We start from the raw sequence: 27,409 nt of genomic DNA on the forward strand, positions 1-27,409 counted from the left end.
TGATGATGATTTGTATTCCTTATTTTTATTGATGAGACCTACTAGTCGCTGGAGCAATACATTTTTATTTTGTAATTAATTTTGTTCCAGCTAAAACAAAAAAATAGTTCCATCAGGATAATATCTTAGTGTCAAAAAAATAATGAAAGATATTTTTCCAGTAAATTTTCTTTCAAAGAACAGACCACACGAATCGCTTTCCATACGAATTTCATCCGAAATCCACATTAATCTTCCAGATTGACCAAATGAGTTGACAATGATCGGATTGAAAGCGTCGACTCTTTGAGGCAACATTGAAATCAAACCAAAAACCAAAAACCATCAGAAACAGCAGCAGCAGCGGAGCACAACAGCAGCAGTGTACAGTCGGAAAGGACGGAGTCAAAGCTGAAACCAGAGCAGAACTGAATACCTTGAACCAACTATAGCAGCTGCAATAATGCACATTTCTGCCGAGGTCAGTTCGACCACCTCAAATCAAATACAGCAGCAGCAGCAGCAACACCAACAGCTTCACCAACAGTTGCACCAACAACAACAGCAGCAACAACACCAACAGCAAACGACTCCAACAGCGACGACCACAACGGGCAGCACCACGAAGCGACGCAATGCAGAGTCATCCTCCAATAATAACAATAATAACAACAACAACAACAACAACAATAGTACCACCAACAACAACAACAATAGTAGTAGTAACAATGCCAAGTCAAAACCCGTGGATACAAGCCCATATCTGACACCAGAGAATCTCATTGAGCGCACCGTCGACGTCCTGCTCGCCGAACATCCCGGCGAGTTGGTCAAGACGGGCTCACCCCATGTGGTAAGTGGCCATAAGCTAATTAATATGTGATCTAAATAATTAATATGTTAATTAATATTGATTCAGGTCTGCACCACATTGCCCACGCACTGGCGATCAAACAAAACGCTGCCGATTGCCTTCAAGGTGCTGGCCTTGGGCGAGGTCATGGATGGGACAATAGTCACCATTCGGGCGGGCAACGATGAGAACTTCTGTGGTGAGCTGCGCAACTGTACGGCGGTGATGAAGAATCAGGTGGCAAAGTTCAATGATCTGCGATTTGTGGGCAGGAGTGGAAGAGGTGAGTCATAAGGAAAACCAAGAAAAATGCTTCTTGAAATGATATTTCCCCCAAAGGCCTATTCAGAGTATCGATAGCGAAATCTATAGAAATCTTTTAGTAACTTTGCTTTGATCTAAGATAGTAAGGGTCATAGGAACTTTCTGTATTTTGTGGCCTGTCTTTAGCCACCTCAAGACCCTTTTCTTTAGCTTTTGCCTCCTTCGGTTTTTGGTCATTACCATTCAGAATATCAGTTGGAGTTGATTGCGTGCTTCCTGCCCTGTCATCGCATGTTATCTACGCATATTGTCACACCCACACACCCACACACCCACACACGCACTCATACACTCTCTCATAAAAAGAGAGCGAGACACATCAAAAGCCGCTGACAAACTTTTTGCTGGAGCGCCTGGGGATTCCTCCGCATTTCATATATGTCTGTATATTCTCCCTGTTCGCTGTCCTGCAATGTCCTCGGCCGACTGCGTCTGCGACTGCGGCTCATGACTCCACACTGGCATCAACAAATAAGATAAGTAGTCTGTAGTTAATTTTTATGTGTCTATTGGGGGTGGGGAGTGGCGGATCGGCGATGCCTCTGTGGATTGGCGGCGGCAGACAGTCTTGACAGTTGTCAATTTTGTTTGAGATTTTTTTCGTGTTTGGGAGTGGGGTTGGTGTGGCTGTTGCTGTTGCTGTTGGGGGCTCTCAGGGCGTTATTGCTGTTCATTTCGTCAATTTATCACGAACGCAATTTAAAAATCAAATCGAGGGTGACAGACAACATACTGTGATAGAATTCTGCCCCCCTCCCCCCACCCCCTTTCTTCATTTTTCTCGCTTTTCGGTTTTCCTTCTTCTTTTTTTCTTAGACTTTTGTTGTTGTTGCTGGCCAAATTAAATCAGCGTAACTGTTTATTCAAATCCCCAACAAAACATGGCTAACAACAGCGACAACTTTGTACTTTTTCCTCTTGCTACGCAACTTTATCAGGGTCTCCGCTTTCGCCAAGTTATTTTTCTTTTCCGCAGACTGTACCGTTGCGGGGGGATGGTAGGGTGTTCCCGGGCATGTCTAAGTGCTCGCTTTGCCGCGGCATTTGACAATTTGCTCATTAAGTTTGTCTGACCCCTCAAAAGGCGAGAGATTGCTTTTTGGGAGCTGGAGGGTCACAGTCGTCTTTTTTTGGGGCACCCTCATCAGCAACAGCATCGACTTTGCCTCGCATCCATCCATCCGACCATCCGACCATCCGACCGTCTATCCATGAAACTTGTTTGACATTTTTAAACGTTTCAAGTGGCAAATAATTCCTTGGGATTTACTTTGGCAAATCTTTTTTTAAACATTTGATTATGGGGATCTCTCTTTGGGTTTCGTTGCTTTTTCCTTACTAATTATCTGGGGGGTTCAAAAGCACACAGAAAATAGCGAAGAGGGAACAAAAAATATATATATAAAAGGGCGGCGTGACAATTGCCAAAAGGCAGCATCAAATGTTCTACAAATGGATTTAAATTATTTAACCCAGCGAGGCAAACCCTTTCTATTTTATTTTCTGGTTTTTTTGTTCCTATTTTTGGGGACCCTTCTTGTTTTAATGCGCTACAAAAGGATTACGTGGGTCAAGTCCCCCTCCATTTTTGCTCTCTTTCTCTCCATCTCTAGGACTTGGGGGTGCTGCCCTCTTTCTGCATTATTTGCTTAATTTCAATTAGCAAACAAATGCAAATCCCTTGTACTAGGAAAAAGTAATGCAAAGCCTGCAATTGTAATTGTTGTCCATTGTTGCCCATTGGCACTGGCCGTTGGCTGCTACAACTAATGCCACTTGCAGTTGTCAAGGCTGCAGACACTCCAGGGCGCTGCGCTGCGCTGTGCAACAAATTTATGAGGGCCGATCAGTAAGGAAGCGTTACAGATGAGTGTCTACGAGGACAGCTGGAAAGATATGTGCACAATAGAAAGTTGCCAACAGTGTTTACCTCTTTGAAAATCCCCCTAAACTTGCATATTATTTGCTGGTCTTACTTTCAGTTCGGTATTGAATATTTTCCATTGCTTGAAATGATTTTGATCTATTATGAAATTTCTTACTGCCTTCGGTAAACTTCTGGGCCCACCCTCGCTGTTCCTTGGCTACACAAAATTGTTCTTCTTTTTTTTTTGTTTAGGTGCACAGCACTCGTAATTTTAATGATATGGACCACGCGGCGTATGCGTATTAAAGAGGGAGTTGGAGGAGAGCTAGGGAATGGGAGTGGCACTGGGAGAGGGAGTGCGAGTGGGAGTGCGAGTGGGAGTGGGAGTGGGAGTGATGGCAACGCAATTAGATAAAATGGCGGCATCAGCAGCTGCAATTGCAACACTGCACCGTGCACCGTGCACCGTGCACCGTGCACCGTGCAACCGTACAATCGTGCAACAGTGGGAGTGTGGAACTGCAACTGCAGCTGCATTGAAGCGGAAACTGCATAATCCACACACAGACACAGATGCAGGCACAGATACACAGATACAGATGCAGGCACATGGGAAATGCATTTGGTTGTTGTCTACTAATGAATTACAATCACTTGGATACTGCCACCATCGGAGCAGGGGGCATGGGGCATGGGGCACTCGGCATGGGCCTGAAAGAGATTGCTTAAAGGGGGGTGTGGGCGCAGGCGAAGGCTGTGGGACGAGGTGGGACCCGGCACATGTAATTATTGTTGCTGTATTTGCTATATGCATGTAAATGAGAGGCTGCCCATTGCATTGATGTGTAAGCACTTTGAAGTGCATTACCAAAGTGCATCAGCAGCAGCAGCAGCAGCATCAGCAGCAGCAGCAGCAACATCTAAGCCTTCTTGTTGCAATTGTTGCTGCTGCAGTTGCTGCTGCATTTGCCATAATATGTTAATTAACTGCAAGTGATTATTGCCTGCTTATTGCCCAGTTCAGCCCCCAAAACCCCCTGAACAAGTGGAGACACTGCTCAGGGCATGGGCAAGGGCAAGGGAGAGTTATGTGGAATCAGAAGTGCAGTTGGACACTCTGCCGTAGACATTTACTTGCATTTTTGTTCTTTGAATTGGCATTGGATTGTAATACTTCCTTGAGCTGTGTGTCGACAAATGGAATTCTAGCCCGATCAAGTTTTTGCTTATTCCTGATCATCACAAGTCGCCGAATTTCCCCACCCTTAATGACAAACTCTAGCAAAATTGCTCCAGCAGCATCAAAATGTAGAATCAAGTATCAAAAATATTTGCCTATTTTTGCAATTGTTAAATTAGAAATAAAATAAGGAACTACCCCAACCACAGCTACGCAGACATGAGCCAAAGAACTGCAACAAAAGCAGCAGCAGCAACAGGGGGGAGCAGTTATATCCGCTGAAGCATCCCAGAATCTACTTCTTGAAGTAAATGTTTTAGCATATTTTTCAGGGCGGACACTAGCTGACTTCAAGCTTTGCTCCGCTTCGACTCGCCCGTTGCCTGGTGCCTGGTGCCTGGTGGCCTTCGCATCTGCTTAGTTCCTGAGTTGCTCAGTTCATGAGCTCGTGAGTTGTTCAGTTGGTTTTTCTTTAAAGCTTCCGGCTTCCATTAAACTTCATTAAAAATTAAATATGCGCCCCAGCGTTGGCAACAGGCAAACCAGCCAGCCAGCCAGCCAGCCAGCCAGCCCACTCTGCGGGGTCATGTCTCGGGATCTGTCTCTGGCTCTTGGCGGAACTGGGCGTGGCTCAGTTCTGAATTGAGAGTTGAGAGTTGAGAGCTGCTGGAAACCCTTTTGCCACGGACACGCATCAATTTACTAGCTCTTGGCGGCCCGAAAAATACTCAAGACTTTTAATGAGATGAAGGTGAAATTTCATTATGAAGTTTGCCGCACTAAGATGTCAGGTCTCCCCTCCCCTCCGCCTTCACCTTTGCCTCCTCCTTTATCGCCGTGATGCCTAGTTGGGTAGGGTAGGGGTGTGGTTGCGAACGGTAACCTCGTTAAGCTTAATTAATAGCAGCAATGTGATAAACACCCAGCACAGTAGAGCCCAAAATGGTCGCAGCCCAAGTCGCCATTTTGTGCTAGGCTAAAACCAAACCAGGAGCCACGAGGAGGCACAGACACAGACACAGACACAGACAGAGAGCAAAACTTTTGGCCAGGTGTCAACTACAGCCCCTAAAGCGGCAAGCGGCAAGCGGCAGGCGTCTGTGGATTTGGATGGGAGTCGAAGGACAAGTTCGTTTTTTAATGAGCCAACGTCAACGTTGCCGCGCGCGCCCTGCTGCCACTGACATTTGACAGATTTCCTAGGAGGCAGCCGCTTAGATACTTTTGTGTGCGACCCCTGAGCACCAGAACCAGGGGGTTGGGGCAGAATTTTCTACTTATTTAGGCATTAACAGAAGTTGGGCAGGCATAAGCCAGGGCAAGAAGTCACCCACCCATCCAACCTGCCCTCGCTGTGCGGCAAGATGCTTTTAAGACTTGGAGTTTGGGGGCAAATGTTGGATGGAAGTCGCCCCACCCTTTCGGCCTCACTAACCAAAGTTAGAGTATTTTCCATTTCGGTTTGGTCTGTTACCAATTGGGAACGAAACCACACCAAAGAAGGAGGCTTTGCCCTCACCTTGGAAATTAGTTTGGATTCTTCAATTAAATTCTAAGACTCTGAATTTATTAACGTTCTTCTACTGATCGTTGCTTGGATCAAAGAGGGTCTCCCCTCAGATATTTGATGTCCTAAATTTAAAATTGCTCAGCTACGTTCGTTCCTTAATATATTCGCTCATTTTGTAGAATGTCTCAAAGCTTAATTTGTTGCCGTCTCTTTGGCTTCATTTTTTGTTGGCTATATAATGTTCTTTGTTCTTTGTTTGTCTGTTTGCTCATAATGTTTGTTTGCCAAGCATTGGCGAGCTCTGTGTGGCTCGGTTGTCTGGTTTGTTGTTTGCTGGCCTTAAATTCCTTGTCGCTAAAATATTTTGGCTTGGCCAAAGTCGAACAGACCTCAGCAAGTCTCAGCAGCAAGTCAGTAGAGGGAGAATCAAAGATACACAGGGACACACGCACAGGGAGATACTCGTGGCAGTGGCAGTGGCAGAGACCAGAGTCAAAGGCGGTGGCGAGCGAGCGTTGCAAATATTTGCCGAGGGACAAGTATGCGCAATTAAAATTTGATTTAATACAAATGTACAGACACCCGATGTATACGGAAAGACAGACAGACAGACAGACAGACAGACAGACATGTGTTTGCATTTGTACATGAGTACTCCACGTATTTGTTTGTCTGTTTGCTGGTGGCACACTCTCTCTCATACAGTATCCAATTTCGGAAATTACTTGCGCACCATCAGATCTCTCCAAATTCCTTGAGTATCGAATGGAATTTAATTGAAGTCACGAAATTTTACACAAATTCAAGCAATTTCCCATGCACACACGCACACACTCACACACACGCACATGCGTTGGAAATTAGGAAGGATGGCGGTGGGGCCTGGCTTATACATAAATAAATCAGATAACACATTAACACTTCTTTTGTGGGAGCCTGGAGGATGGGAAGGGAAATGGGATGGGGAGGGAGTACTTTTTTGGTCGGCGTTTGCCTTCCTTACATTTTTCTTGCTTTTGATGTTGAATTTTTAATTTTCATTAACATTTGCCCGCCTTCCAAGCCAACAGCAGCCCTTATGAGAGTCCAGTGAATGGCTTTGGGGGTTGGGGGTTGGATCCGTGTGGGTTGCTTGTTTCCGGTTGGTGGTGGCACACACACACACACACACACACATGCATACACACTTACAATTAGTATTTGCTGTGTGCTTAATTGATATTTGTATAATGAAATGTGTCATAGGACTTTCTTGCCCGCATCATTCATGAATGGCGGAGGCTTGGAGGAAGGTTCAGTTTTTGTGGCGGCAGGAGTGTGCTCTCTGTGGGGAGATGGTAGCTGGAGGTTTGGCTACAGGAAAGCAGACAGGAAGAGCAGCTCGAGAGTTTTTCTATAAATTAAGATGAACCCCAAACCCAAACCCAATTACACTGCCAATAAATTGCCCCAATGAGATTTGTGTGTTTCCTACTTATCGGGACAGCTACTCTGTCGCCTTATCCCATGACACGCCGCTCCGACAAATTGGATTTCTATGGAACGAACACTGAAAAGATTTAAAAGTCATGGCTCCGATCTGCACCCCTCCCTTCATCCCTCCACCCCTCCATCCCACCACCCCTGCAACCGCAATCAATAAATCTGCTGTATATGCAGACATATTAATTTTTTTTTACCATTTTTACCATTTTTGTGTGCCTTTTTGGGCATTGCCTTTGTGCTCTCGATTGTTTAGGCTGGATGTTTAAAATGCGATAAATTAAATTAAATAGCTTAGGCCGTCCAGCAGGAGGGGGTGCCGGCGGCCTCTGGCCTTTTATTTGGCTACTTACAGATTATGTGACATTTATTGTTCACGCTTAAATCTAGAAAATTGCAATTTAGCGGCCTTTGCCTTGGCTTTGGGCTCGGGGAGGGGGACACTTTCCGCTTTGGTCATTTGCTGCTGTAAGAATCCGGCGGAATGGGCTCTGGCTCTGTGTCTTTGTGAATCACTTGTGCGGGGGGCTGGCTGTTGTTCTTTGGGCGAGGGGTGGTCTTTGTGCTTATCAGCTAGCCCCAAGGACAGAATTATGTCCTTGTCGCCATCGTCTTTGTCGCGTTTATTTTCCTTCTTCCGTGCTACTCACGGTTCTCTTTCCTTTTCCTTTTTTCTGGTCCCGGTTCTGGTTTGATTTTGTTTTTTTTTCTGCTGATGTTGATGCCGCCTTCGCCGCCGTCGCCGCACAGTTGTCTCGAGTTTCCGTTTTAATAAACGTCGATTCCGGCTTCCTGTTTGGCAACGTTGCGTGCCCCCCAGCAGCCCCTACCATTTGCCCATCTAGCCACCGTGCCCATGCCCCGAGGCAGCCACCCCCGCAAATGAGAAGTCGTAATTGCAGGGCGCGTTACGTCTGGCTATACAGCCAGACTCCGTCTCCAGTCTCCAGCCACGGCTATGACTCGCCGGCTGTGTCTTCATTTATTGCCAATATAATTTTTGACTTTGCTGGAAATTTAATTTCCTTCTTTTTTCTCTGTCGCTTCTCTGACTTTGCCTTTCTGCTGGCATGTGGGAAAGTTTTCCCAGCAGCAGCATCATCAGCCGCATCATCCACTGATACTGACACTTGCCCCGGGGCCATGGCCATACAACACAGAATCGGTTATGGCGTCTGCCAGCTACAACAAAAAAACGGATGTCAACACAGTGGCAACAGCTACACGTACAAGACAGCAGCAGCAAGAGCCAACAGCTAAAAGGGTAAAAGTATATGATTATTAAACTGGAGCTGGAGCTGAAGCTGAAGCTAAAGCAAGTGAAATCGAAACGAGTCTCAGCTCCTGAAAGTGATATTAGCAGTGAAATCGAATACCTTAAAAGGCCAACAGGATGAATAAAGATGGGGAAAAGATATAATAGAAAGATATAGGGATAGGAATATAAATATACAAAAATATTAATAACCATTAGCCACTATCCCGCTATTGATTGGTGCACTGATTGATCCAAAATTTAATGAATCTAAAGCCTAATTTTCTCAGAGATTGAACTGAAAACGAAGCAAGCCTTCCGCCTTCAGTACTTCACTGCTTAATCGTTGTCTTCTGAAGAGAATTCGTACAAAGACTTCAAATATTTATAGCGCATTATTATAAGTTCCCGTTGCTTTTCACTTAACTAAAGGGAGATCTACTCTACTTTTGATGTTCAGAAGCAAGCTTGGATTTATTTATAGCAATGGGACTATTTGCGTTTTTCCTGTCTTTTTGTTTTGCTAATATTTTGGCGGCCTATTTGCAAAGGCAAATCAAAGGTGTTGCCTTTTTCGAATACTTGCATTCAAAACTAAAAACATTTAAAACCATTTAGAGTACTCAAAAGATTTTATATTTGCACAAGAAAATACATAAGGAAGAGCAAAAATCATGCGATATTCGTGCACCCCAATCATCTCAGAGACGGAGCAAGTCTACCCCCAAAAAGAAGCTCCATCTTCAGCTACGTTCCCGCTGCCCATTGTTTGCGAGTTGTTTGCCATGAAATAAACATATGAATATTTATGCCGGGCAAAGGAATCTATCTCTGGCTCTACAACGAAGGGGGCAGGGAGTGGCACTTTGGCAACCAAGCTGGAGTGGTAGTTTAAGTAAGTTTATGCAAATAAACTCTTACGATATTGTTGCCGTCTGAGGGGTGTTGGCTGGACGAGTTTTTGTTAAAGATCCCGAAAGACTTCAGTCTAAGCTATGGCTAAGAAATTTACAAATGACTGGAATGCCAAGATGCAAGTTTGTGTGAGGATTAGAGCGGCCTAAGGAACTTTTTTCGACTGCCATTACATTACCCTACATGTGTACACAGAATACGTACATATGTGCAGGGACAGGCGGCGTTTTGGGTGCCGTTCTCCAGACCCTTTAGAAAAGCCTCGCCAAGCCATGGCCATTAAGCAAATGCTCTTGGCATTAAGGCAAAGTGTTAAAATTATGATCTGTTAAGTGTCTAAATACGAGCACAGTCGTCAGAACAGAACGGATACAAGGATGTGGGGGAGGGGAGGGGTTTAGGCCTTGTGTGCCTTGGGCCTAGAGGGTTGATTCTGGTCCTTCTGCTGCCGCTGCCTGTGTATTTAAAATGTCATTTTGTTGTCAACCTCAGACTTCTTGTCTTATGTCAAATTATAATTATGGCGCCATGCTACTAACGACATTAACAGCTCCCGAATACCCGACCCAACAGCAGCAGCAGCAGCAGCAGCAGCAGCCATTAAATTGCCTAAGCATACGAACCCTTGTTGGGTGTCCCTGTTGTCCTTGCGCCGCTCTGCTCTGTAGCCAGTGCTGCCCACACTGCTCTGGTCCTGTTCTTGGTGCTGTCCGTCGTCCTGGTCCTGGCTCGCCTTCATTATCAGCATCGAAAGTTAAAATGCAGGCAAAGGCTGCTGCTGCTGCTGCTGCTGCTGCTGCTGCTGTGTAAGGTTAAACGTTTCAAAAACTTTGTTTTAACATCACTTAGCGCCTGAAATACACTTGCAGACACAGACACAAACACACACACACACACAGATACAGAAGTAAGTGTACACGTATACATATAGAAATGTTTATGTGGATACAGTGAAGCTTTTTGCAGTGCGTCCAGAACGAAGTGCAAGATTGTGAATGGAAGAGGATTAAATATGCATTTCGGAATGGTTTCAACACAGCTGAATTGAGCAAACTACTCGTAAGGCATTGCCATCCCATTTCAATAGGTTTTACTGTAGAATTTAATTTGAATTCGGCCTTGAATTCGTAGAGAATCTACCAGAAATCCCCTTTTGGTATAATTATTTGGGCTATAACCCTTATATCTTTTGGGGTTTCTTTTTAATTAGTTTCCACTGTACTCACACACACACACACGCACATGAAGTCAGTGTTGAGCTCTACGAAAAGGGTGCAGACTGTTCTCCCTGTTCCCCCATCCCCCCCCAGCGGCGTCGTCGTTGTCGTTGTCGTCGCCTTTTGCAAAGTGGTGATAATTTCTGCTTTGTTGCGAAAATGACAACATTTTAACCCGGCACAACAGCAGCACCAACACCCACCCACCCAACCCATAGTCACCCATTTACCCACACAAGCTGCCCCAGCTGCCCCCTTCCCCCCACCTACCGCCCATACCCCCCACACCACCACATTCCTACACCACTTTTGAAGGTCTCAACTTGCAATGGACGCGACTTGTGTCGACTTTTAATGGTTTTTCATCTTATTAGCAGGGAAAAGTTCTTTGTCGCCGTTGCTTTCCATGCCACGCCCACACACACAGCCAGAGGGCTGCTGGTTGGTGGTGCAAGATGGCCAACACAGGCTACAGATTTATTTGCAATTTTTGCTCATTTGGCAAAACACACACAAAGCGAACTGGAAAGAAGTGAAAATAAATAGATGCCCAAGTCCTTTGTCTTTAGCCACTTTGTGAGCCTTCTTTGGTTACATCCTCTGCTACCACTCTTTCCAGGACTCTCTTTCTTCCACCCACTCTCCACTTTCCCCACTCTCTCACTACTCTTAAAGCCCCCCTCCGCACCCCGCAGTGTGCCCCAAGTATCTGAGGGCGCATAATTAAAAAAGTTTCATTTCATTTTCTTGGGTTTCTTGGTTCGTTTCGCCTGTTTATGTTCATTTGTTTTCTTCTGTAGGTTTCTGGGGTTTCTGGGCTACCCCCAGGTTCTCTTCCACCTCTTCGCCATTTTGCAGCCCTTCAAATTTGTGTGGGCCCATGCCCTTGCCCCAAAAACTGTCGTCGGTTCACAGTTTGTTTGTTGCCTTTTGTCTTAATGATTACCGCCTTCTTGCGTTTTTTGCATGCTTCGTTTAATTTAATATTAATCTAAGAAGTTTGTTTGTTTTTTACATGTTCTTTTGGCTGGGTCTGGCTGTGTGCAGACCCAAAAGCTGCAAATGACTTTGGTGGCCAGCCGTTAAGTGAAATGAATATGAGATAATATGATGTGATGGTGGAACGCAGAGGGAGATGAATATGCTCAAAATATGAATGTGAATTGTGTTGAGTTTTATGTTTAGTTTGGCTGAAAGTTTGACAAGTAGTTGGATGAGTTTACTCATCATGAATTCATCTTAGCATTGGGTTAATCGGGGTCAATCCCATATTCAATTGAGACGCCACCCTTTTGCCTCAAACAAAGCCTCAAAATTCTCTCCTTGCGTGCCATCCCCTGGGCTGCCGTGGGCACCCTCTCACCGTTTGTTGATTAACTCAAGCATTTTGGCATTCAAAATGTTTGGCAAATGAATTTTATATTCGCACCCCTGCGACTCTCGCATTGTCTGGCAGTTCCACTTTATGGATATTTCAAAAATGCCGAGAGTTCTGTTTTGTGAGGGGAGCAGCGGCAGGATGCAATGACCATGGGTGGGGGAATGAATGAGGATCCTGTCCAGCCACAATGCGAGTAGTTGCCCTGTTCAAGTCGCCGCACGGTGCTTAATATTACATTGGAAGCGAAAAGAAATGTTTGCAGGTCCGATTCCTGTCCAGGACCCTAGCGCCAGGACCCTCCCCCACTCACACATCCACCCATTCATTCATTCATTCATTCATTCATTCGTTTTCGCTTGGTGTCTGCATGCCAGGCTGCATTTGTGTTGTGTGTTTGTGTGTTTTTATGAAGCTTTCACAACTCCCGTCGGGGGTTAATTTTCGCGAAATTCCGCACTTTAATTTCCATGTGTGCATACCCAAACCCACTCCCAATCCCTTTCCCCTGTCTCTATCTCTGCTAACTCATCTACGGGTCATGGCAATCCATAGGGTCATGGAAAATCTATAAATTCACAGCATAATTTGGCAGCTGCTGGAACTCGTGGGGCATGACTGGCGCGGCTGCTGTTGCAGCTGCAATTTGTGTCCCCATTGATTGCATTGGTATGGTCGCCAACAAATTAACCAAACAGCAACGCATCGTCTCTATGAGTAAGATAGGGAAATTGGTGGGACTTGTAGAGTGTTAGAAAAGAGATTCTTGGTCTCTTGGTCATTGATCGTTGAATAAATCTGTGAAAATATCCAAATTTGATATTAAAACTAATGCTGATAATCTACTCGTGTTCTCATTCTCTAATTGACAGGCAAAAGCTTCACGCTGACAATTGTCATCTCGACGAATCCCATACAGATAGCCACATACACGAAGGCCATCAAAGTGACCGTGGATGGACCACGGGAGCCACGCTCCAAGGTGCGCCATCAGGGCTTCCATCCGTTCGCCTTTGGGCCGCAGCGCTTTGGACCGGATCCACTTATGGCCGGATTGCCCTTCAAGTTGCCAGGTAAGCACCAACAACAGCAAAAGGAACGACGGCAACAAGGGCTACGAGAAAACCCCGACTTAAACGATAGCATTACCACTTGGTACTCGGTGGCGATGGGGCGGATGGGATCCTGGCCCGAACGGAACTAAGCGGCTTTGTCAAATGGCCTCAAGGGCTTGTCGCTCGTTAGACACCGAACCACACGTATCAATGTCAGGTGGCATGCGATGGCGAGAGGGGGTAGGGCAGGTAGCCAGGCAGTGGCAGTGGCATTGGGAGATGGGGGAGGGGGTGTTGCAGGCTTATTGCTTGTCTATTTTAGCCGCGGGGCCGCACGCGAAATTAGCTGTAAATAAATATACCTTTTTAAGGGGTTAAACGAACCGAAGCCCAAAATGCCAATGCCAAAGGCTATGGGCCATGCAGAGGGCAACAGGGAGAGAGGGGGAGGAGTTCCATCTGGATTGGCTTATGGGTTAATTAGAGATTTGTGTATATAACCCGATTGGATGACTTGCCAAGCGAATATCCCCCGTTATATGGCAGAGTTTCCAATTCCATGCAAATGCCTGGAAGGGCCATTTGACTCATCCCAGCCTCTGCCTCTGGCCGCTGGCCTCTGGCCTCTCAATATCCACTAATGAGATGAGCCCCTGCTGGAGTGAGTTCTTGGACATTTTCTTGGATTTTTGGCTATTCATTTGACTAGCAGAGAAAGGATTAATGACTACAGATAAACCGCTGAAGTCCATGGCAAATCGTTGTTATTGGTAGCTTGGCCAAACTTCATTTCCTGAGTACCCTAAAAGATTGGCTAACATTTCGCGGAGACTCACAAATCCATTGCAGCTGTAAGCATCTATGGAAAGTGCTTGCAAGTTTTGTATTATCGAACGATAGGGATATTATATTATTTATAAGCAACCAACAGCTACCATGATTTGCGTCTTTATTCGGTTCTTCAACAGCTTCCATGTGCTGTGTGGCGCAGCCAGCATGTTCAGACCCAGCAATCGTTGCTGTCTCCGGCTTGTGCTTCATTAACACCTCCAGCCATTAGCATAAAGATGATGACAAATGGATCAGGGCGGACAAGTCGTCAGCCTTCAGTTAGAGACTGGAGACGAGTTTGCAATGCACAACCACCACCCTGTCGTTCCCTGTCGTTCTCTCTGTGTGTGTGCCCTATTTATGGCAACACTGGGAGACACAATAGAGGCGACAATTATACAACAAAACAACAGCTTGAAAAATCCATTAAAATGATTTTAATCCTTTAACGAGTCACAAAAAGCGCCAGCCCCGGCAGCAGTTCGCGAAGGCTGCTTGCTGACTTCGATGTTCTCGTGGATATCGCTGCTGTTCAAATGCGCATCGTCTCGCGGGGGATGGTAATATCCTCTTGGATATTACTTGAACCCGAATCCGTATGCTGTACGCTGTACGCTGCACCCGTACCCGAAACCATCCTCGAACCCAAGCCAACCCCTCAGGGCAGTGGCAGCAGGAGCGGCAGCAGCAGCAGCAGGCATAGCCTTAAATTATTTTAAAGAGCCCCGCGCGACTGTTGCAACTATAAACACGCGATATAACCAGACTGCGAACAAGGATAACGATGGCAAGGACGACTGTGACTGGGTTTTTGGATGGGGATACCAAGGAACTGAAACTGAAACAGAAACAGAAACAGAAACAGTCGTCGCCTGGTGAACAAATCGCGTTTGATACGCTTTGATTTTATTAAAATTTAACAATTTCACCATGAAATTTATGAGGCCTGCCACTGTTGATGCCTCTAGAGCTCTGCGGGTGGTTACGTTCGCATTGGTTCGATTCAATACGATTCCTTTGCTTTTTTTCCGGGGTTAGAAGCGGTGCTAGGGGCTGGAGAATCTCACCAAAAGGCTTGCGTATTCACTTGTTTCAGATGTTGCATCATTTATGTGCTCTCTTTTTTCCTCTTCATCAGTTGAAAGTTGTCAGAGCTTCAGTGGTGCAATTAGGCTTAATATTCAGATGTTGAAAGCGGCTCTGAACTAGTAACCTTTTACATATTGGTTATTGACGTCAAAATGTACCACACAATGCGCTAGATTTTATTTAATGGAAGTACACTAAATGGCGATACACTAAATGATCATTCTTATAGAGATTGATTTGAAAATGTTTAAAATTTGCGAAGTTCCGCTTGTCGTTCTTGAAACCTTTGGCCATTCTCCTACTGTCCTGGCAAATCATTTAAAACTAAGAAAACTTTTTGCTAACAACTAGTGAACTAAGAGAATTATGTGTGTGTGTGTGTGCGACGGAGAGAGGGGTACACGTACGTACCCGAGGGGAAGCTACAATAAAAAGAAGAGAGAGCGACGTTAGGGCTGAGTGGAGGAGAGCAGAGCACTGCTCGTACACTATCTATCCACGACAGTGCAAAGTGACACAGCAGCTGAAAAAGTCTCAAAATTACATTAAAAACTAAAAGGACTTTGTGCTTCTGCACGCCCATGTGTGTCTGTGTGTATGTGTGTACATGTGCATGTATGTGTAAGTGCTTACTTATGTGTGTCGTTTTTTGGCATACGAAAAGGTTCTGCTGCTTGTGTCGCCGCTGCTGCTGCTGCTGCTGCGTGTCAGAGAAAGTTTGCCAAATGATTAAAAGGACTCGGCAAATATGTAGTAGTTGAGCCCTTTCTCGCCCCTGAGACGTTGCAACGAAATAAATATAAAATGGCGTTGTAAGCAGAAGCACATTAGTGACAAGCTTCCACACACAGAGTGCCACCAGAGTGAGGAGTCCCACCCCCCCTCACACTCCACATCTCCTTAAATTTTACCCATTTTCTCGCCCCCTCTCTCATACACATCTCTCGGAAGGTGCCTGGGTACCCTCTTCCTCACTCACTCACTTTCTGTGTGGAAAAGTGGAAAATTTGTAGCTTCCGCAGCGGATATCCTGTTTCACACACGCGCTGCCTCCCGCATTACACCTTCCCCGTGCCGCATGCCCTTGGCCCATCCTTTGACGGGCACGAAGTGTAACTAAAAAAGTTTCACGTTGCGTTTTTAGTGAAAATTATATTAAAATTTTGCGCTTGATGTAATTTATGTCATAAAACCCTAAACAGCAGGAGAACTCCACTCTATGTGTGTACGTTTTTATGTGTGTGTGTGTGTGTGTGTCTCGCTAATGTTGTAAATGAATTTTCTGCTCGAATTAATTTCCCCAAAACGTTCCAAGAAAATGGCAGACGGAGAGCAGCATCCTTCCCACCCACACAGCATTGTGTGTGTGTATGTATGTATGTATGTATGTGTGTTTAAATATATGTATATTTTTTCCTCATTTAAGATTATTTATTTAAAACCCCTTTTTTTGGTCCTGGCTGTTGTTTGGGCTGCTGTCAAAGGCAAAGGCGCCGGGCAAAGATCAAAGTCTGTTGACTTCACCCTGGCACACCCACACACACAGACACACATGCATGCACGCACTCACAGATACACACACACACACACACACACTCAGACGAACACACACTTGTAAAGCGACTGCACCACATTTGGTTTATCCTTTGAGAAGTAAGGGGATTGTGGGTCCGGGCACTTTGTGTTGAGGTCTGCTTCAAAGCCAAAGAATGCCAATCGACAGAAGATCAAATCAATTATTTCAACTTCAAGTCGCTTGTTGTTTCTGAAGCCAAGAGAATGCCCCAAAAACCAGTGGAAGATTGCTAGATAATGCAACTAGATGCGTAATTGAAAACTCCCTCAAAGAGTCATATAATTATATTTAAATAAAATGATTATGATGGTTCTTCAAATGTTACTCAGTTGTGCGGATATGGATGCCGGTGATAACTATCCGAATGCCACTAAATTTTACCTGTACTTGTTTTTTTTTGTTTATTAGTGATTTGTATATTAATTTCGCATAAGAATAAATGTATAAAGGAAGAACTTCTAAATCTTTATATTCTCCATGCTTTAAAACTCTAAACATGAACATTATTTTTTATGGCCCCCTCAGTCACGGAGAATCACAAAAAGTGAACAGTTTCTTTCATGTTCTTTGTCCATTTCAACACGTTTCTCTTCTCCATTTTATCCTTGCTTTATTTTGTTTGCTGTTTGGGGGGTGGCTTTAAAAGGGTTAAACGTTGCAGTCTTTAAACAAGTTAATAAACGCGCAGCTCCCACCCGCCCAAAGCAAGACACCAAAAAAAGGGAGTGAAAGAAAGAATGAGATGATTTAGTACATATAATCAAACATGCAGACAGACACACAAAATTTGCACAGTCACAGTTCGGTGAGAGGCCGAGAGGGTAGGGCAAAGGCCCAAAGGCCTACAGCTCAATTTGGCTGACAAGAGCAAAATATATATGTATAAATATGTACACGGAGAGGGAGATATTTTAAAGTCATTGTCCTTGTAGGTCTAAAGAGCCCCAGGGCCATCTCTCTCTCGCTGTCTCTGTCTGCCCCTCTGGCTGTGTGGGGGGTTGTCGTCCCCCAAGGACATATTACAGCATTGATTCAATTTCATGTCAATTTACGTGTCAATGCGACACTAATACGCCAAGGGTCGTGGACTCCGCCCAAGAGTCCTGTACCCGGCCTATCGCCTGGCCTCTTCTTTCCCCCTTACATGCCTCTTCGAAAAGGCAGACGCAGGAGCAGGAGGACTGGCGCTGGGGCAACAAGGTGTGCATTTAAAATTATTTACAACATTTGCGAAAATATGTTTGCCAAATGCCAAAGAGCACAGAGGCAGAAGCAGGCTGGCAGAAGCAATGAAATTTTGCTCGTTTTTCAGGCTGCCCTAAAAAAAAGAATGAAATGTTTTTTTTTTCGCAGCCCTGCGTCTCGGTAATAACTTGCGGCCTGTTACGCCTTGGCCTTGGCAACCCGCGTGTGGGTGCGTGGTTGTGTGTGTGTGTGTGTGTGTGTGGGTTAGATTGGTATGCCAGGGCATCACACTCACCCGGCCACCACACATCTTCCACACCACCCCAATCAGGGTATCGCCTCCCTCCCTTCTTCATCCCAATCTGGTTCTTTCGCCTCCACCTCTACCGCCTTCAACCTTCTTCTCCTTCTCCTTCTCCTTCTCCGCCTCCATCCACAATCTGGTACCGAACGCATGTGTTGACAACACTTGTGTAACGGTAAATTTGTGCGTATTGTGCGTGTGTTGGGTGTAGGGCGGGAGAAATTGAGGAGGAGAATATAGAGATGGATGGGGCCGCCGTTTCCAGGGGATTCCTGACAGAACACAAAATAGCAACAAATTTGCCAAAACAATTTGCAAATCTACAACAAATACATGTAAATACTGATATGACAGACACTTGACAAAACACACCCACCCCCCAAAGGGTAGGGGGAGGCTCTCTTGTGGGTGGCATTGCTCGAGCTGCTAACACGGAGACGGGGAAAGGACATCCAACTGAGCTCTCACCTGTGGCGAATGCCACTGATAAGTGATTGGCAACAGCTGCCTGTCGCAAAGTCTTTATTAACTTGCTCCCAATTTTTCGTCCTGTTAGTTCCAGTGTTGCCACGCCAGCAGGGGTGGCCTATTGAGTACTTTGTGAAATGTCTTCAAATTGCTGAATTATTTGGTGCCCAAGATGTGATCTGATGTGGGAATATTTGCGAATGCGCTGATGGGTGATTAACCTCTGCTGGTGTCAAGCTCACATATAGTTTCTCAGGAAAGGGTTTCTATAGTGTTTGATCTTATTTATGAAATCATTTTCATTATCCAGACATAGTTACAGGATCTCTCAGTTATTAATTTATATCGCTACAAATTTGAGTGACTAAAAATAGTTTTGCTGGTACTTATAAAATGTATACAATAAATCAACAGCTATCACCATGATAAGTCCGAAACGTTGCTGGTATCCCCTTCTTTTTGGCATTCAAAGTGTTTAATTTATTCTCGTTTTATATTTTAGTCGCTGCAAAAGATCATCTCTTAATTCTCCATACCACTCTTCCGTGTCTGTTCTTAATTCGTTTATGCTCAACGTCAGCCCTTTATTAGCAATTACATTTTCATTATGCCATATCCGTCTTTATTCTTCATTATCGAATAAATCCTGACCATTTCTCAGAGCACAAAACCAACAACTTTGTAAAATATGTGTTAATCACAATAAAATGGGAAAAAAAAATAGCCAACGGTGGAACAAACGAACGTGGAATAATAAACAAATGAAAAAAACAATAGAATTTACCGCAAAGTGCGCCCGACAGTAACCAAAAATATCGGTAGCCAAAAAATAGCAATAGCAGCAGCGGCAGCATCCGCCGCGAAACAGAAACAGAGAAAACGAGCTCGAAACTCCTTCGCTGCGCTCTCCACTCAGCCAGCCGCTGCCGGCGTCGCGGCTACCGTGCGAGCGCGAATGTGTGTGTGTTGTGTGTGTCGGGCGCAGGCGCTCTCTCGCTCTCGCTCTCGCACTTTGAGTGAGTCGCGAGCTTTGAGTGACTTTCGGGCCATGTACTGCCGTCGGAGATTTCCCCTGATTCGTCGGACTGGCTCAAATCCGTTGGGGCAGAGGAATGGGTTTGTTGGTGTTGGCAAGCAGCAGCAGCAAAGTACAGTAGCAACCCACACCGTACGCCCACAGTCCCCTGCTCCGTGACCATGTGGTGAGTTAGAGCATCGGTTTGAGACCGAGTGGGTTTGATTTTTTATCTGCTCACCAACTTTTTTGTTGTTGTCTTTTTTCCAAGGCAACGTCTTGTGGTGAGAAATTGTTGCGCGCCGTCGAGTTTTTTTCTTTCTTTTGTTTTGTTTTTGCCTTTGCCTTTGCTTTGGGTTTCTTTTTGGGCGCGCCTTTCGTTTTCATTGCGGGTGTGGGCGGGTGCAGTAGTGGGTGGGTCTTTGGCTAGCTCTCTTCCTCTCGCTCTCTTCGGCCGGGCGCCATGCCGTACGGGACCCCGTCGAAATGCCGTCGGCGGCAGGGAAAACGCTGCATTTGCCGTCGGCAAACCGCTAAAGATGCCGACAGTACCAAGAAGGGATTTGAAAAGATGTTGATTTTGCACTGGTATTGGACTCTAATTATTTTATTGAATTATATTTTGGTGTGTTGTGATATTGACTAAAGATTTATTTTACTTTACAATTTTGTTGAATTGATTTAAAGACATTCTTAAGCCTTAGACTTCAGCTAACTTTTTAGTTTCTCGTGAATTGATTTGTTTTTACTCGTTAAAGGATTTTCTTAAAAAAGAGGTTATATTGTAATTTGTAATATTTCATATTAATTATTCATTTTTGTTATTCAATTAAATTATTATTCTGAGCGGCAGTTGTAGACATGATTCGACGTGACGTGATCTCCTTGCCCAACAATCGGCCTGGGGATCATCGAAAATACCGCGTATTACGAGGTACTATCATTAAATATATGTACCTAAATTAAATATATTTTAAGTATATTTTTATAAGGCCTGAACCGCATTGGAACCAGCGCAAAATTTAGCCCACGCTTTTCTACAGATGGAAAATGGCTCAACTTTCGGTATTCCATATCTACACCCACCGCTCCTACAACAATGGGCGCTTCTAAGCCCCTAGTTACCACCCCCTGACCATACCCACCAACCAGAATATCTCCCCACATTGCGGTACCCAAAAAAAACGAAGTGAAGAAATAGGATAAGAAGAAGAAGCGAAAGCAAGGACCCAAAAAACAAAACAAAAAAGAACAAACGAAAAAGAGAAGAGAAGAGAAGAGAAACACAAGCATAGGACGTTGGGGCTCATGAAAGCTTTTTGTGGCGCACCAATGGCACCGCGTTATGCTCCGACACACACACACACACACACACACACACACACACACACACACACACACACACACACAGAGCCATCGAAATGCCGTAGGAGAGGGTTACTAGAGAGTGGGTGGCACCTGCCCCAAATGGGAATATACTCCACGCAGAGGCAGCAGCATCGACGAATACCGTCACGTGGTGTGCCGAAGAAAGCCCGACCCCAAAAAAAAAAGAGGAAAAAACGAGAGGAAAAAAAAACCTGTAGAAATGGCAAACCCAAAACTGACACCAAGCGCGGCTAACCCTTTATCGCACATAGGGTTTCCCTTACAGGACCGCATATTTAGGTTTTTGTTATGGTGTTCCCACTGTCGGCGTCTCTGCTAGTGCCCTCTGTGTCTGTGTGTTCAGGGGCTTGGCCATTGCCCACACAGCAGTGGCATACATACATGCATACATACTTCTGTACATATGTATGTATATGTACATAGTTTTGGGTTACCCAAAATCGACATGATGCTATATTATATGGCAACACAATTTGCTCAATGGTCTGCCGCTGCGCTGCCACTAACACTGCCAGAGCGCTGCTGCTGCTGCGAAGCCGTCGCCAGAGGAGCCGCTGCCAACTTTAAGTAGCACTCGACATCGTGGGCGGGCACTACTCAGATCTCTGTCTGTGTGCGAGGGAGGCGTGACAGCAGGGTAGGGGATGGCTGCTGTGCACTGGGAGAGAGGGGAGCGACAAGGGGACAGGACACTCCTGGGCCCACAGCCCCAGATCGTCGTACTTCTGTGGGCTGTAACTGCTGCCATTTTGTGTGACACAAAACTAAAACCCAACTATAAAATAGTGTCCCATCTGGGATATATTTATAAACATATGTAAATATGTATCTACATGTGTATGTAGAGGCACACACACACGAGCAGAATCTACACTATACATAAATAAATACATAGAGATATTTACATAAATAGATACATACTGCGTATTTTACATATGGAAGAAGGGCACATAATGATATGGTCAGTGCCACTTGGACGCCAACTATAATTAGGGACGGAGAAAGATTCGAGTTATCAGCAGCGTAATCTTAATCGAATGACCCTAAGACTGGTCAAATGTTAGTAACGCTCACATGAAATCCCATTCTACACAATTTATAAATTTATAAATGCGGTACATGCACATGTACATATGTATGTATGTATGTAGTTATGACAAACAGATGCACGATTATTCTCCACCAATAAGAGGAATTTACAATTGCCAGGTAAGGTGGACACCAGCTCCCCTGAAGTACCTTTTTATCATTGTACCCTGCTAAGTTAGCTTGCTCCCAACTGGTTTCAAAAAGGAATAAGCCCAATAGGGACTTGTAGCTTTGCCAAAAAATAATACAAAGGTGCATATGTACATTCTGCTTACCTACATTTGCTCGCAGATTTGCCGCTAAATTAAATTTGCTTCGAAACGACATCGAGAAAAAGCCACATGGCCCATTAGTTTTAGGTAAGGTAGGCTGTGTGTGACGAAGCTGTGCTGCAAGCTTGACGGCCTGACCTCATATCAGTTATACCTTGCACAGCTGGCTGGCATCTTCGGCACCGAGAAATTCTCAACTGGTTCAAGCTTACAACTAATTTACACACTTCGAATCAGCGCATCAACTTTTGATCATCTTTGCAGTTAAAATTTATCTCATTGCATTTTTTGGCAGCACCAACCGCGGGATTCGACTGAGTCGAGTCGCTCCTCACTTTCTACCCAGCTTTCCGCTCCTTGGAATTTTTGTCCAGCTCGTTCCAGGTATGAACGTGGGACTTATCACGTGCTACACAGAGTTGCTCTCCTGTTCACCATGTTCGAAGTCAGTGAACAGTTGCTAAAAATCTTATTGGCACCGACTTCCCTCCGTCTACCCATTACTGCAGAATGTTCCATCAAACGTTTCCACAGTATTGTTTTGACTCTGAATAAAAGTTTTCGTCTGACACAGAGTGGCAAAGGGCTAGAAGGGCTAGAGGGATAAATCGACTACCGTCTTGACCTAGTTTTGCATCTATTGTACAGATATCAATGACTATATATGCGCTCGTGTGTGTGTGTGTGTGAGTGTGTGTGGGGAATTGTATAGATGGAAGAATGGAAATCGTAATGCAGCCATGCCAATCAAGTAATGCAGCAGAAGAAACTGCTCTGCTGAAGACATTTGGGGGCGGCAGGCGTAAACGATGATGAAGATGATGATGCCCTACCAAACGTTGCCTCAGCAGACACTGCACTGGCCGTGAGTAGTGGTGGGAGGGAGGGGGCTCTGGCCTTTGCTCTCAGCCTATCCCCCCACATCCCTATTTATTTGGGCACCCCCACTGTAGCTGACTGTTTGGTTCGTTTGGTTGGTTCGTTGGTGTCACATTTTCGGTGAAATTTTGGTTTGCAAACTTTGGCAAAACTTGGCCAAGTATTTGGCCTCAAGTGTGTTAAAGCGAGACAACGCTAGCGAGTCACCGATAGAGCCACCTAGCCTTTAGAAAGAGAAATAGAGACGGAGACCGAGAAAGAGAAAGAGAGAAGAGAGAGCACAAAAGCATGTGAGTGTATTGTGGTCGGTCTGCGTCTCAGAGAGTAGAAATTCTCAGAGCTGTTTTGTCAGCTGCCTTGACGGTTTTCTTAAGCTTCGGCATTTGTCCTTACCCCAAACCAAGACCCTTCCTTTCGAACGTCTTTGGCTCTGCCTCTGCCACTGCCGCAGTCTCAGCCAGCGTCACAGTCGCGTTTTGCTACTGAAACTGCCACTGCCACTGCCACTGCCACTGCCTGTGTTTGTGTTTGTGTGTGAGCCTGCCTCTTAGAAGGAGGCTGCTGCAATGGCAGAAGTGCACTGGCTTCCTTCCACTTGCCCACAAATGTGGGCTGCCACTTGATGGCGGCCGCATGGACACAGCCAGCCAGCCAGCTAGCCAGCCAGCCTTGGGCGAGACGGAGATAGGGAAATACATTTCCAGAGAGAAAGAGAGAGCGAGCGAGTGGGACGGCGCCCTGCTTGGGGGATAATTTTAATGAATTTATTTAGGAGTTTGTCTTGGTCTCGACTCCCATGACGGAAGGCGGCCAGCGGCAGGTGGCGCTCCCCATTGGACACACTCATCTATACATACAAACATACTTGCATACGCACACACAATACACAGCCCTATACATGCACACAAAGAAGCAGCAGGAGAAAGCAGCAAGCAGCAAGCAGCAATGGCTGCCTGTGAGCATTGCAGAGTGGAGGGTGGAGGGTGGAGGGATCCGGATCCATCCGCCATGGAGGCCTTTGCCAATGTTGTTTTGCAGCAACCAAAATGTGCGGCAACATTTTTGGTCTTGCACAGTGGGCTATATGTGGTCGAGACGGCTTTGCAAGCAGAGAGACTCTGCTTCTGCTTCTGCTTCTGGGTCTGGGTCTTGTCCTGGTTTTGTTGTTGCTTCTCTCTATTTTTTATTTGTTTTTCTTTTTGGTTTTGAGATTTTGGTTATTGGTCTTGGTCTTGGTCTTGGCATTGCACTTGGCAGTCTCTCGAATGATTTATGTAGTTGGCATAACCTTCATGCTCCTATTCATACCCTTGAAGTGTGCTTAAAGCCAAGCACCAGTTGGGTACAGCAAGGGGGCGTGCACATATGTATGATCTGAAAAGGCCTTCAAATATGCAAAGTGATGCTAAAATGCTAGCCACTCATTGAGCGCTGTATTTCTTTCCGGATAAAGTGTTCGTTGGACGGTTGGATAGTTGCCTGCGTCCGACTTGTTGGGCCATTTCGAGCGGCTTTTAGGCAGGAACTGATGTAGCCTTGAATTTACACTTTTTTTAAGTCCTTCAAATGCTTTCCGCGATCCAATTCGCAAAAATTCAACGTTAGTCAACGACGGCAATCTGAAATGTGGCACTTGAAGATATTCGTCTTGAAAGTAAATTAATATATTTAAATATGCTGCCAAGATAGCGCAAACATTATTGTTTAATTACAAATTTATGAATCTTTAGACTAACGATTATTCCATCGAAGTTGGTTAGGTATTTGAGAAGATATAGAGGGTTTTTTTTTAAATGGTTGAACCCATTAAGTTGAGTTGAGATAACTGCGGTTATCTCCAGTTCTTATGGGAATAGGACTTTGATCAATTTTATGGATCAGATCTTTCGAATGCCCTACAATTCCATTGCTTAATTGATTTAATCTCAATGTGGTCGTTTTCCCATTCCAGGCTTCGCACACCATTTGGTGGGGATGCACAGTCATCTGCATGCGCCCGATTGGCGTGCGCACATGGCCTTGGGTGGACGTTCGGCGGGTTTTCCAGCAGGCCCATTCTTTGGCCATCATGCGGCATTTCCGGCAGCCAGCGGCTTGAGAGGATTGAGCGGTGAGTGCTGTGAAAAATACGCCATTTAATATACATCAATCTCACTATTTCCATTCCCTCCAGCAGACGCTCAGCAGCAGCAGCAGCACCAACAGCAGCAGCAGCAGCAATTGGCAACAGTGGGTGCCGCACACAGTACCACCAGTCCGGAGGGATCACCCACCACAACGACCAGTGGCACGTTGAGTGCGTTTGTCCAGCCACCCATCCACTGTCCCCTGGGCTCTCCGCGATCTCCACCCACGATCCTGACCTCGCTGCAGCACGACAATAACAACAACAGCAGCAACATCGATGCGGGATTCGAGAGCGACAGCATTTCGGTGACGGGCTCGCCTCGGAAGAGCATCAGCTCTCCGCTCACACACGACGAAGAGGAAGCGGAAGCTGAGGCTGAGGCTGAGGCAGAAGCGGAACCAGATGGAGAGGCGGAAGCGGAGCCCGGCACACAGCCAAGTGGCGATGCCAGAAATCAGGGTGCGGTCAGTGGACGAGTCGCCGGATCGCTGACGGATACAGCGCCCGGCTCGGGTGGCGCATTCACAGCCCTCATCCAACGCAGCAAGAATCCATCGGAGCTATTTGGTGGCTTTGCAGCGGCCGGTGGTAATCACTTTGCCCCCTCGCACAGCTTCAATCCGGCCCTGGCCGCCCAGCTCTTCCTGCAGAGCCCTCTCCTGCCGCAGTCCAGCCAGTGGCTATACACCCAGCTCTACGGCAGCTACAGCGATCTGCCATGGTTAAGGAGCGCCGCAGCGGCGGCAGCAGCCAGCGCGGCTCCCGCCCAGGTCCAGGCTCAGGCTCAGGCTCAGTCGCAAAGCCAGCAGCAGCAGCAGCACCAGCAGGACTCGGCAACTTCGCTGATGAGCGGCGGCGACCATGACGGTGTCAATCTGATCAAGCGATGTGTCACACTGATCACGCACAATCCACCGGATGCGGAGAATGCCAATCCGAATTCATCGCCGCCGGTCAGCTCCACGCGCCGCTCGCCCTCGCCCGTGGAGACTATCGATCTGGATGATGTCAGCACCACCTCTCGATCGGCCAGCGGCTCAGCTTCCGGCTCTGGATCCAGTGGGGGCGGCCCCATACGGACGCGCACTCCCAAGCCGTCGGCGGATGTGTGGCGCCCCTACTAGCGGCTGGCGGCCGCCTTGCTGGGCACTTGCCTGGCGGCGCAAGGACAGGGCGAGCATGGGATCGATGCGAAGGATGCACGGGAGACCAGACCCAAATCAAACGGAGAGAAAGATTGAGAGAGAGAGCTATAGAGAGAGACATAGAGATAGAGAGCGAACTGCGGTTGTGGTGTTGTGTGAATAGTCGCCATATCGCAGCTGGCGAGGGTTGCTCCATGGACTTGTGACTCCCCCTGGCAAGATCTCTGGCAAACTCACTCCATGCCGCATTGCCCTCACAATGTATTACAGAGAGCTAATAGAAGATGTTCAGGCAGTGCGGGGATTGAGAGTTACTCAGCAGAATCGAAGCCACACATATTCGGCGACAAACTCATTGAGCAACCCTCGCTCTATGTAATGTTTTTTGTGTGTTGTTCTTTTTTTTTTTTTGGGTCAACCCCTAGTCTAAGCGGCTCACATATCGAATTTAAATCAATTAGCATGACCCTAGCGTAAAAATACAAACTAAAAATAACAATAAAATATATAAAAATAGTTCAAGGCTGGGGCAATTATTTAAAAGAAAATAACATCTAATATATAGTGCTACATACATACATATGTATGCATATTATGTTGTACATATACGTATATGTAGATACCAGATCTGTGTACATTGAACAAACATATATTGCTCCAAGTCTAAAGAAATATTTGCAACAATTATATAGACATAGACATTTAAGATATATAATGTAACATTTTTTTTTGTGCAAGAAAAAGAGAATAGTTATACACACATACAACTAATATACGAGTATAAAGAAGAGAAAACTTAATACAAATATTTTAAAATTTATTAAAAATAAATTTAAGCTCAGACACACACACACTCACACACACACACTCACACGCAACACACTCACACGAGACAGTCAGAGATCAAATTTGTATATATGTAAGGGTACTTCGAGTAGTGTGCCAAAGATTCGTTAATAAAAATTTCAATTACAAATTTCAAACTGATCAACCAGCAGGAAAGAGTACTCGAATTCGATCGATT

General features: G+C 45.7%; 1 protein-coding gene across 3 annotated transcripts; it reads left to right on the forward strand.

Annotated features, from left to right (window-relative positions):
* The first annotated feature begins 227 nt into the window (after positions 1-227).
* On the forward strand, positions 228-27,230 carry LOC117903057 (segmentation protein Runt). 3 transcript variants are annotated; one of them, XM_034814804.1, is made up of 5 exons: positions 228-832; positions 899-1,115; positions 12,833-13,033; positions 25,064-25,226; positions 26,043-27,230. In XM_034814804.1, exons 1-5 carry the CDS (start codon positions 443-445, stop codon positions 26,362-26,364), a joined length of 1,293 nt encoding a protein of 430 aa, XP_034670695.1. In that variant the 5' UTR covers positions 228-442; the 3' UTR covers positions 26,365-27,230. The 3 variants fall into 3 exon arrangements, with proteins under 3 accessions (XP_034670695.1, XP_034670692.1, XP_034670693.1); XM_034814801.1 differs by having other exon boundaries at positions 235-832; positions 25,064-25,222; positions 25,286-27,218; XM_034814802.1 differs by having other exon boundaries at positions 236-832; positions 25,064-25,222; positions 25,289-27,217.
* Positions 27,231-27,409: the final 179 nt, after the last annotated feature.

Source organism: Drosophila subobscura, chromosome A (genome assembly GCF_008121235.1).
Source record: "Drosophila subobscura isolate 14011-0131.10 chromosome A, UCBerk_Dsub_1.0, whole genome shotgun sequence".
NCBI lineage: Eukaryota > Metazoa > Arthropoda > Insecta > Diptera > Drosophilidae > Drosophila > Drosophila subobscura.

Bases quoted from the DNA above. Each gene is read 5' to 3' on its own strand.
- LOC117903057 (XM_034814801.1), top strand. From the start codon at position 443: ATGCACATTTCTGCCGAGGTCAGTTCGACCACCTCAAATCAAATACAG. The intron at 833-898 runs GTAAGTGGCCAT...ATATTGATTCAG, and splicing joins AGACGGGCTCACCCCATGTG to GTCTGCACCACATTGCCCAC. The intron at 1,116-12,832 runs GTGAGTCATAAG...TCTAATTGACAG, and splicing joins TGTGGGCAGGAGTGGAAGAG to GCAAAAGCTTCACGCTGACA.